Genomic DNA, 12,661 nt, shown 5'->3' on the forward strand with positions numbered 1-12,661 from the left:
GAATTTATTATTTAATTATTATGTACGGCAAAATTTTTTTTTTATAATAATTAATTATATTATTGACTTATACACTTAATAATTTAGATTTAAGTTATAAAAATTAAAATACTCAATTTTTTATATTATACCTAATTGTTTTATTATGATTATAATATTTAAACTTAAGCGGTAATTATTTGAATGTAATCTTATCGCAGACGTAGACATAAAAACAACATTTACAGCATGAACAACTACAACTACAGTCAGTGTAGTAGTTCATGATTTACAGTGGTGGCTCCGGAACAGCAATACTTGCCACCGGATCTATTCTATGTAGGCTCGTTTACTCTTCAGGCGTCAGTGTTATCACTTATGTATGTGTTTTGATTATTGTTCCATACTTCCATAGCAAGCCGTGTCGCCAATCGTCATGGGCCATGCCGCCATGGCATTTTTAAGCACTTTTTGAGACATTACTACATTAGTATTTACTATTTAGTATATTTTACTTATAGTAGTTTTAACTTTGGTGTTTAGTGTATCACCGGTGTACCTAAATGGCTATTTACTGATTAGTTAATTGGTAAATACTTTTAAGCATTCATAATTCATGCGCAATTGACCAGTGAAGTGTAAGTTAGGTTGATAAGGACCTCGGACCTTCTCCAGGGTACAACCTACCAGGCTATAATTTACATTACTTTCACAGTAAAATGTTTAATTCATACTTTTAATCTAACAGAGTTATTTGCATTACTTAATTGAGTTTCTACACCGCTGGGCCGCTGGGGTTGTGGTGTACATCAATGTGACCCTTATCGCATTCTTACAAATCACAATCGTTGAATCATATTTTATTCGGCCATTCAAATTGAAGTAGTTTGCAAATATTCATCTAAGATGAGTCGTGGAGGGAAATCGAAAAATGCATACCTGCCTGGAGATTTGGTGGCATTGGGTTCTAAAAATAGTCGTGCCGAACAAAATCCACAAGAGAAACGTGGAAGTAATATTTTATTACATAGAAAACTAATGGAATCAACTTTATCTGGTAATTTTTTTTTTGATTGTCTTGATGTATGACACTGATGAAAATCAGTCACCAGATGAAACATGGTTATTGATATAAGTATTTGTTTAAATAAATAAAGCACCTTAATATTTTTGGTTTCTATATTTATGTGTAGAACACCGCAATTGACAGTAATTATTGTGCTTGTCCATAGAAAACAAAAAACTTATTATTTTGCCAAGTTAATTAATTAATTTGTATTACTAATGATATGTTCTATAATTATGCATAAATTATAACATTTAATACTATGTTTTCACCATTTTAAATTTAGATAGAAAACGAACTGGACCTCCCATGTCTTCAATACCTAGTAAAAAGCCTAAACATGCAGGCTCTAGTCATAGTTCATTTGCTTGGGAACAGATGTGTATTGAAGTTGATTCCATTGACTTGATTGAATCATTAAGTTATTCTATTCAAAATCAAGAAAATCTAAAAGCTGTAAGTATATAAAAATAAAATTATTTTTCTAACAATACATGACTTGATATATTTAATTAGTTTAATTTTTACCTAAAAATAGAGTTCATTAATTCATACTATATATTTTAATTAATTAAATAATTTAGTTACTGTGAAGATAATTTACAAATTTTAAATACTTTATCCTATATTCTATTTGTTATGTGTGCAAGTAAAATTTACAATAAAAGTTTTAAAATCCCATTATTATGTTTTTTTTTATGATTATGGTTATTACCTTTTAAATAAAATACTGTATTAAATTATAAAACTTGCTTAATTATTAGTTATTCAATTTTAGATCGGATTACTTTTTGGTGCTTTTAAAACCATGCATACACAGCGATTAAAACCAGATTTATTTTGGAGTTTATTAATTGCTGCTCGCCAATTTCCTACATTGTTTCATAATGAAGAAATTATAAATGCTTTGTGCTCCATTCTTACATGTCATTCAGTTGCTTCAACCAAACAGCGACAATATAACATAATAGCTGCAGTTACTTCTGTTAATTTATTAGTATTATCACACGATAAATTATCAATTTGGCCAGAAGCATTTGTCAAGGTAAGTACTTATTTAAAATATAATTAAACCATTTTTGTAAATAACATCATCATTTATCTATTTTAAGGTTTTTGTAGAAGACTCGATGGGTGAACGTTTGTGGGTAGATAATGAAGAATGCCGATATTTTGTTGAAAACATAAGAGTTAGCCTCAATACACGTCCTTCGCCTTTTATTCCTTTGGATTTTTTGGATACAATGAGTTCAACAGAAACAGCAATATTTTCACCAGAAACTTATGAAGTTTCTGTTGTGCCAAGATATGGAGCAAATCAATCAGTAATTGAAAATATTATTTTAGACGTTGCCAAAGAATATTTAATTAGAAGACAATCAACTGAGGGAATATCCAGAAATTTATTAAAATTATTATCAGTTGCTGCTGGAATTTTAGAGGTTAGTTGTTACAATTAATATCATTTAATGAATAATTAAAATTAAAATTTTAGATTCGAGTTATGGTTGCTGGTAAATTGGAAGTTTGGTTACAAAATGCCAAACTCGTCCGGCCAGCCCAAGAATTACTTTTAGCTGTCTGTGTTAACTGTACTTCACGTACTCAAAGAGACTTTGATGTTATTTCAACTATTGTTAAAATGAGATTAAAAACAAAAGCAATGGGTAACTTTTACGTATCATGTATCAAGTAAGAAAATTAAATTTTTTTTACAAACGCATAAATTTTAAATCACTAGAATTTTAGTCAAACATTTAACAATAATATCACTTAATATTATTTTTTTTAGAGAGCTAATTTCAATAAATTCATCTAATTTGCCAGTTGTATTAAAAAATGTAGTTTATAATGAATTGTCTACCTCACGAAATACAAGTAATATGGCAATTTTTCAAGTTATTTTCAAAGCTGAACCAGATCAGAGTGCACTACTTTTAGCTGACATTTTTCAAGTTTGAATTTTTAAATTATTTAAGAATTATTCTGATGTACCAATAATTTTAATTTATAACTAGGAATTATTGATATTACGAGATGATTATTTAAGGCCATTACGTGGACTTCTTAGAGAAATATCGCGCCAAGTTCGGTCTGATTTCAACTTTTTGACTTTTTGTCAAGGTCTTATAGGTGCCAAAGAGCCATTAAATCAAACCCCTGAGGTTAAGGATAGAGTTTTTGCTGGAATTATAGATCTTTTAACATTGTGCATATTTCTAACTGTGTACCCATATATGCGTTCAGAACGAAAAGATGTTGTACAGGTAAAAAAATAAGTCAATATTTTGTAATAGAAATAACTAGTTGTTTTTTTAGTTTGAAAAAATGCAACAAGTTATATCAAAAATTCAAAAAGATGGCGTCGTGTGGCTCCAAGAAAGTGTATTAAGAACTTATCGGCCTTCTCCTACTGATTTTGTTCATGCATTACACAAAGTATATATTTTATTTATCATCAATACAGTTTTTTATTTACTATTTTTGCGTTTATTGGATTATTTTTTTTTTTTAAGGATAATGATAAGTTTTATTTGTGATTTTAGATATTGTTAATGGAGCCATCTGAACAGTATTATAAATTAGAAAGTTGGCCTCCTGAACAAGATAGAACAACAATGTTTAGAATCGCTACTGAAGTACCATTGCTACAAGGTACAGTTATAACAATACTTATGATTGGATTATCAAAAGAACATCCTTTGAACTCACCAGACGCCTTGGAGTTGGTAGATCAATTAGTAAAACGTGCTGCTTCACTACAAGTGTTTCAGAATTTTAATACCATTAGAGGTAAAAGTCTATAGATATATGTTTTAAACACAATTTGACTATATTAACTAACCATACTATTTTTAGCTGACAAATGTGAATTATTTGAAATATTATTGAATTCATGTGCATATCATCATCCTGATAAAATTGAGTTACCATTAGGATATACACCTCCACAATTAGCCATATCAAATTTGTATTGGAAAACATGGTTAATAATGTTGATATATTGCGCTCACATACCATTAGTTTTTGGAACTCTAGCCTGCCGAAAATATCCAATGTTAAGAATATTTATTGAGATGTGTATTACAAATAATTTTTCATTCCCCACATTCCTGGAAGATCTTCAGTTGCAATCAGTTGAAAAACAAAAAATACTTGAATTTGAATCTTATTTGGCTGCAGCTTCTACAAAAGTCACAATAACTGAACAGACGAGTTTACTGTTAAGTCAACTTATGGGTATGGATCCTATTGGTCCACCTAGGCGTCCACCATCGTCTGTATTAGAACAACTAAGAGTTATGAATACAAACCTACGTATTGGCCACTTGTTGTGCCGTTCAAGAGACCCTGATTTTCTTTTAGACATCATTCAACGCCAGGGAACTTCACAGTCTATGCCTTGGCTGGCTGATTTAGTAAATTCATCTGAAGGATCATTAAAGTAAATTTAATTTATGATTGCTAAAAATTATAATTTTTTTGTTATTGAATTGTTACTTTTTTAGTCATTTACCTGTTCAGTGTTTATGTGAGTTTTTATTGAGTCCAAGTTGTCGACAGCAAGGTAAATTTAATCAATTACTGAATCATTTGAAAAAGCTGTTAATGCATCCAGAAACTGATCCAATAATAAGTTGTGAAGTTTTGGAGTATTTTTTGAGACGCCTAAGTTCTCCAACAAGTAGACAACACGCTATTTTAGTAAGTAAAAATACAGATTAAAAAGAAACATTATGTATCAGAGGTGGCGAACACATGGCACACTTGCCAAAAGTTGCATGTTTTTCAAATTTTAAAGGCACGTGAAAAATTAAAATAGAGAAACATTATGCTATTTTTAATATTTTGCTTGTAAAAATTCAAAGAACTAAATTAGAAACATTTTAAAAGTTATAATATTCCTATTATGTACAATTGATTGTTTTACTATATTATTGCTATATTTAAAATGTTCTTTTTAGTGTTTACACACTTTGGGCACGTGAAAAATTATCAAACCTTTTATTGCAAAAATTTGGAGCTAGGTCAAAAAAAGGTTAGCCACCTCTGTTATATATTGTTATACAATTATTACATTTCAAGGATTATGAATAAAATTGTTGATATGAACTTATTTTTTCCGTAATTCTTCCTTAATTGTTCTCCTTAAATCTCTCAAAATTAATATTGAATTTTAATTTTTAAAGGGCTTAAAATTACTATTAAATGAAACTGATGATAAAATGATTGATGTTGATAAAGTAATTGAATCAAAAACTGATGTTTCGTGGTTATTAACAAGTCTACCACAACTTCCAAATTTTCCCGCTTTTAAGTCTCAAGTAAGTGTTATAATTTATTTTCAATTTTGAGCTGAATGATGTGTGTTTTTCTATTATTTGTTGACTTAAATATTTTTAGATTGTTATAGCTCTGAGACAAGCTTGTCAAGTAGAAAATGATCCACACTTAATAACTGCATACTTAACATTTTTGGCTGATCGGACAACTGATGTGGACAAGGTGGATAGTTTAACTAATGAGCAGCTTACTGACATGGTGCTTGACATGGCTCAATTAATTGTTGAACGGAGTACAGTTATGGCTGCAGTCCTACCTATATCAACAGATACAGTTGCCGTGTTCAATATTGCTCTAAATTCTTTAGTCAACATATTTTACACTTTTTTTTGCAGGGTGAGTCTATTTTTACTAAAGTATAAATTTTTATATATAATTGATTGTCGTTCGTAGGCTAGAGAACCTTGTCGTCAAAATCATCCTTGGTCAGAAAATCAAGATCAAATTCTTGTGACATGGCCAGGTGGTCAAGAATGCACTTTACACATTCTGGTTGTACATGCTATGATTATACTGTTGACTTATGGCCCTCAGTGTATTCATGATTCATTGAAATTTGATAATTTGTTAGAAGCTTGGTTTCCAACAGATAGAAAACAAATGCCTAAAGTAAACCATAATTTACTATTTATAATAGCTTAAATATTGTTTACTATTTATTCAACAAAAAAATTATGTTTTTTTTTTTTACAGGCTTATTTGGTTGATACATCAGAAGAAGCATTACTCATACCTGATTGGCTTAAGCTGCGTATGATTAGGTCTAGGGTTCCTAGGCTAGTAGAAGAAGCATTGACCGATCTTGAACCGCCTCAATTAATATTATTTATTCAGTCATTTGGGATACCAGTTGCATCAATGAGGTAAGTTGATACTATAGAATTTTTAAAAACACTTAGTATTCTTTTGAGACGTAAATTAAAACTGTACTTAGCAAACTATTGGACATATTGGACAAAGCTGTGTGTCTTGATCCAGAAGCCATTAAAGCTGCTGTCATGGATAAGGCTTATATGGTTCAACTTGTTCAAGTACAGCAGAGACGCGGAGCACAGGGAGGTCAAATATTCTCATCTGTATTAACTGTAAATGAAGAATTAACAATGATGGAAGTAGAAGAAAAAGTACAATTATTTGATAGATTGAACTTACAAATAAAAGGTACATAATTTTGTAAATAAATAAGTGATTTTCAATAATATTATCATAATGATAAATTTACAGTTTAAACTAATAATTTTATTGTTTTAGACAAACCAATTAGTTTATTTGATAAGCATAAGAATATAAATGTTGATTTAATCATTAAAAATCTTTTTACTTCTAAGATGGAGGGTGAAGAATTTTTATCTTTTTTACAAGTATGTTAAACAATTTTATAATTATTTCTTTATGTATTATGTTCTAATTTTTTATATTTGTAGTCTTTATCTCAAGATGCAAAATCATTAGCTCAAAAGTTTATGATAGCCATGTTAAAAAATATGCTGAAAAGTAAAGGTTTTGTGCGTTCTGTCGTAGCTAATGAAAATATAACTTGCCATTTACTTAAACTGTTGATGACGAAATGTGGCTACAACAAAATATTGATGTCTATTATTAAATTGATGTTAGTTCAATTGAATTTAAAGAAAAAACAAAATAACTTGCGCACAATTGTATTAAATTATAAAAACAAATATGGTTCGTTGTATTATTTTTTTTTTTTATGAAAATTATGTTTTGTTTTCTAAAAATTCCTTTTAAGCTAAACTGCATTTAGTTTCTTTATTCCTTGGTGTTAAAATGTCTAATTTTGGTTTAGTGGAGAAAAATAAAAAGACATCTCAAAAGAAGAAAAAAACAAAAGAATCAGAATTGATGGAAGTTGATAATTTAATTAAAGAACAAAAACGTTCGCTTTTTGTAGATCTACCAAAAGAAATCGAACTAAAAATATCTGATTTAACAATTGATCAACAGGTAACATATCATTAAAATTTAAATATAGTTATTAAAATTACTCAAAATTGTCCTTTTTTTAAGGTTAATATGTTGTTTTCAAAGACAACTAGTGAGAAATGGAATTCTGTAAGAAAATGCAGACCATACTTATTAACTTTACTTAATCACCACATGAATTGGTCATCGTTGGAATGTGTTTTAGATATTTTGTTACAGCTAAACAATGTTGAAAAGTTAGTTACTAATTTATTCATGTTTCATTTTTAATAATAATATTAAAATTAACGATTATAGAAATATTAACAATACATTTTTCCTTCTATTTTCTATTGTATACCTAGATAAAAAATATTTTAATTGCCACTCATTATATAACTGTTGAATTTGTATTCATTATTTGTTTTTATTTATTTTTTAGATTTGAACCGTCATCAGTTCTTGATTTAATATCAGCTATTACAACAAATCCAAAATTATGGCAAGGTAGAGAAATGAATGCTTCTAAGAGTAGATCAAATGAAGATTTAATGTTATTGAATAATAATCAGGTAAAACTATTTTTTTTTTAAACTATTAAACTACAATTATTTAATTTTTATAATAAAATCAAATTTAGTAGTTCTATTTGGCATTTTCTCCACTTGTTAAGAATAAATTAATAATTTATACTGATATAACAAGATATTTATAAATGATAACTATATTTTTAAATATTAAAAATTGTTAAATTGATTATTTAAGTTTTTATATATTTAAATGAAGATAGAGCTAAATATTTAAAAAAATTAAATTGTTATGTAATTTTAAATTAAAGATGTTTAATGTTTTTAAGGATTAAGTTTTAATTTTTGATTTTTAGTAATATTGGGTGTTTAATTTTAATTAAATAAGATAAAAAAAATATATTTTTAATTTATATTTTCTAAGTGCTAACAAATTAGTAAAAACATTCATGTAATTTTAGATTCTGAGCGAAGCGAGTAATGTATTGAATTTACCATGATGTGTTTTTTTTAAATTAATTTTTTTTTATTGTGTGTGTGTGTCTGTCATCACATTTTGGGGCAGTAAAAGTGTTTCGATTTTTGACTTCAGTACCTCGTTCGATCAGAAAGTAAATCTAGTTGGTACTTTAGGGTGTCAAAAGTAAAAAATATTTTTCTAAATAATCAGGATAAACAAACTAAAAATTAAAAGAAAAACGGGAAATTTTACACACAATCAATTTTCGACAAAATCAATTTTGGTTTTTGATGCCACTTTAAAACAAATTACCATCAATACATGAAATTTTTACTAAATGTTTATATAAGTATATTCTATCCACTATGCAATTTTAAAAAATTTTCGTCTTAAGTTGAACTATTCAGGCATATGCGATTTTTGATCATTATTAGTTTTTTTTAAATTAATATCGATAAAAGTTTAGTTTTTGGGTAGAAAAGCTTCAAAATTTAATACAAGGCTTCCAATATATTGTTTCAATAGCAGTTGAAAAATATTAAAAATACATAGGCACAATTTTTTTTTATAAGCATTTAAAATTTGAATTTGGATAACATACGTAAAAATTACGAAAATTCGCAAATTATTTTAAACTAGTAATTCATATAAAATATTCTTTTTAAATCTAAGATTCGAAAATGTTTAATAATCTATAATATATCCTAGACAGATAAACCGTCTCCGCTCAGAATCGTTTTTCGTATCCAATGATATAAAGTCATTGGATTCATAATTAATTCCATCCATTACAGTAACCCACTTGTAACCTACTGTACAGCAGAGCGACATCCACGACTTACCCGCTTTTTTTATCATTATTTTCATTATAAAAATATAGTATTTATTTTATTTTGTAGCTAACTGCATTGTTATTGTACATGATAGAAGAATGCAAAGTAAAACACGAAGATCCAAATATAACTTGGACAGAATTATCTGCGTTCATGCTAACTAAGTTATCAGTGATATTGAAAAACTGTTTGGCTAAAAATGACTGTGTCCAAATCTTCCACAATATTTATATAAAATATATTAATAAGTAATTATTAAGTATATTATTATTTTTATTAATATTTAGTTTATTTTTATCACTGATTTATCAACTTATTACAATTTTTTTTAGTACGAACATTGCAGTATTTAAACAGATTTTAAGTCTCGTGTACACAAATGATCCAAACATCATAAGTAAATTACAATATTATGATATGGATAGTTTCTTGGATCCAATTATTATAAAAGGTATATATCAACCTCGGCTTACGATTAATTCAATAATGTTTAAATCACATTTTTTATTTATTATTTGACAGAAAGTGAAGGATGTGCTTTGGATTCAATTTCACACACTGTTGTATCATCAATTGTGTCTACTAAAATTAAAAGAGACAAAGAATTGAATAAAAAAATTTATGACTATGAAATACTAGCCAAGCGGTTATGTACAACTCATCCACTCTTATTTTTAAGGTAATTAATTATAATTGGTTTCAATTGGGCTTGAATCTGTATTTATTCATTTTTATTCTAGGGTATTTGAGCTATTATCAGCCCCATTACGTAGATGTTGTTACCTCGAGTTTAGAGCAATGAAATCTGGTCATCTATTATTACTTAATAATATTCTTGATTTATTAGAAAGTTTAGAGCCAACAGTGTATTTGCCATTTTACACAGACGCTCTTCATAAACTTTTGGGAATTTTCCTGACCATCATCAGTGTAATTGTTTTAATTAATTTTATGAAGTATATAACTTTACTATTCTGGATTTAAATCAATTGAAATTTTTTATTTTAGAATAATTTAAATGTGAGCGCTGCAAGAAAAGAATTTAATACACTTTTATCAAAATTTGGTAACCGGGTGCACAGCTATATCGCTGCAAATTCACAAGATGCTATGGTGTTTATTAAATCGAATATCATGTGGTTTGGGTAAATATTATTTTATTAAAATATAGTACTTAACACATTTTATTTAAGTAACTTTGTGAATCGTTTTCTTCCCAGCAATGTTATTGAGAGGTACAAAACTATTGGAAATCTGAATTTACTAATTAGTCAAAACGACCAAGTGATTGTCTTACAACCACCAAATGAAACATCAAATGATTTACCATACGATCATTTCTTTAGTTGTTTTAAAGACTCTGGTAATCTAAATCTCAGTTTGTTATTTATTATTATTTGCTAATTGTGTGTATTAATTATTTTAAGATTCTGCAACCAATTTATTATCCGACATGGAACGTTCTGCCTATCGTAGTAATCGAGCTTTGGAGCCATTTTTAAATAAAGTCACCTCATTAATCAGGAATCCTAGTTCACATTTACGTTTACCATCTCTTGGACTACTATTACATTATTTACAGTTTAATAATAGTAACTTGTCTACAAACTCTGTGTTGGTACCAGCAATACTAAGTGCACTGTTGTCCGATGATGATGAAGTTTCTAGCACAATAAGGAACCATATTGATTCATTATCAATGTCTAGAGGTAAATTATTTATAACTATAATTATAATTTATTCAGTGTTTCTTTTCATATCAATTTTTGGTTGGTATTTGCTATTTGCATGTTATATCTTAGTTAAAGCTAAAACAAACATTCCTTTTCTTTTATACATTTTCTTATCTACCTACAACTCCTTTTTTATTTTATAATGATTATTGATTAAAATTAATCAATCACATTGTTTATACGGGATGACTAACCTAGTATGTTCACCATCCTCATCTTTTCATTTAATAATAATTGTATTCATTAAAATGTTTGGGATTATTAAATAAACTTAAAGGCCATATTTTTAAATTCTTGAGATTTTTTAAACTAAAATATTGTCTTGTGGCATTACAAATCTCTGTTTTCCTAACCCCAGTTTTTTGCCCTACATTTTCAGTGGATAAATTTTTCCGTGTACTTAAATCATAATTAAAAACATAGTTTTTTAGTTATTTAAATGTAAATTTAAACTAAGAACAATATTCATTAAAAACTATATTACAAACATATAAATAATTTAATATTAGATCTAGTATTTTATTATATTTAGAACATTTTTACAAATTATAAATATTAATTTCTGAAATTCTTACATCACCATAACCACTATATTTTTAAAATCCCCTATTATGGGTTTATCGTTAAATAACTCAAAAACTACTAATTTTAATTTTAATCTGGATATGTCATTATTATTCATTTAACTAATTGTAAATTAGTGGAAAATAAGGGTTCAAATTTTAAAAACAAAAGTTTCTCTCTCTACAATACATCATCAATCCTTTAGTGATGAAGTAATTTAAAAATATGATAATTAAAAAATATATTATATACAAATTTAAAAAATATTTTGAAGAAATAAATGGTGGGGATGCTTGTTGAGTACTTCCTAAATCCCCTTTACATATTTTATTTTATCAAAATTATTTACATTCACTATTTAACTATTTTTAGAAATGGCATTGTCTCTGTTGCTGGAAACATTCAAAGTTGGCATATACAAAAGTTTAAACACAACCCCAATGATTACAAAAACAATTTCTACAATGAATCTTCAGTCTGGATATTAAATCTGTGTTAAGAAATGTGTATTATATTATCATTCGATTTAATATGTTTTTAAGTTTTAATTTATTAAGTAATCAGAAAATATGTATCTTATTATATATAATAAAACAGTAACATGGCTATTAATTTTATAATTAATATTTCAAATGGACGAAAGTTAAAGACAACAAAAATAATTCAAAATGATAATACAATTACATTAAAGGAAGAGATCAGTAAGATTTTATTCATGTTAAGGTATTTAAGTATCAAACATTTTTAAACTCAATCAAGAATTTTAAATTTTAATATCTGTATAACTATATACACTGAAGCTTATCAATGTATAATTTTTTTTTTTTGCTGTGACAATGTTATATAATAATGGTAATATAATGTACAATTTTGTGATATTAAATATTAGATTTTTAATCTACTTTCTTTGATGATTAATATGAATAACATTTTACCATGTTCTTTTTTTATGGTATAATAGCGGTATGAGTTACAGATCCCTCCACGCTACTTGTTTTTTACAGTCACAATTAACAGGTGTTTTTGTATTAGTTTGTTTTTTATACACTTATTATGAGTGTAAAATAGTTTGTATTTTATAATAATTTATAAATTATATAATATTATAATTTTTTATTTTATTGAGTAACAATTCAAAAAGTTTAAATTGTACCTTGATCAAGACAACCAATTCATTGATGTTGAACTTAAATGTTCCTTAGTTTGAAAATTGAATCATGCATTACAAAAATATT

General features: G+C 27.0%; 1 protein-coding gene across 3 annotated transcripts; it reads left to right on the plus strand.

Annotated features, from left to right (window-relative positions):
* Window positions 1–329: 329 nt before the first annotated feature.
* On the plus strand, window positions 330–12,327 carry IntS1 (integrator complex subunit 1). 3 transcript variants are annotated; one of them, XM_089228277.1, is made up of 30 exons: window positions 330–655; window positions 728–1,036; window positions 1,332–1,501; window positions 1,824–2,090; window positions 2,158–2,487; window positions 2,541–2,737; window positions 2,838–3,000; window positions 3,064–3,312; window positions 3,365–3,484; window positions 3,592–3,838; window positions 3,905–4,490; window positions 4,555–4,750; window positions 5,236–5,370; window positions 5,450–5,725; window positions 5,783–5,998; window positions 6,083–6,252; window positions 6,324–6,550; window positions 6,641–6,750; window positions 6,814–7,072; window positions 7,194–7,351; window positions 7,415–7,566; window positions 7,752–7,881; window positions 9,196–9,377; window positions 9,462–9,580; window positions 9,652–9,808; window positions 9,870–10,059; window positions 10,138–10,274; window positions 10,350–10,492; window positions 10,557–10,838; window positions 11,799–12,327. In XM_089228277.1, the coding sequence occupies exons 2-30, from the start codon at window positions 886–888 to the stop codon at window positions 11,912–11,914; spliced, it is 5,835 nt and encodes a 1,944-aa protein (XP_089084403.1). In that variant the 5' UTR covers window positions 330–655; window positions 728–885; the 3' UTR covers window positions 11,915–12,327. The 3 variants fall into 3 exon arrangements, with proteins under 3 accessions (XP_089084403.1, XP_089084404.1, XP_089084402.1); XM_089228278.1 differs by having other exon boundaries at window positions 330–617; XM_089228276.1 differs by having other exon boundaries at window positions 330–1,036.
* Window positions 12,328–12,661: the final 334 nt, after the last annotated feature.

The sequence above is a fragment of the Diuraphis noxia genome, unplaced genomic scaffold (genome assembly GCF_037042655.1).
Source record: "Diuraphis noxia isolate RWA-SAM2 unplaced genomic scaffold, SU_Dnox_SAM2 contig0005, whole genome shotgun sequence".
NCBI classification, from domain to species: Eukaryota; Metazoa; Arthropoda; class Insecta; order Hemiptera; family Aphididae; genus Diuraphis; species Diuraphis noxia.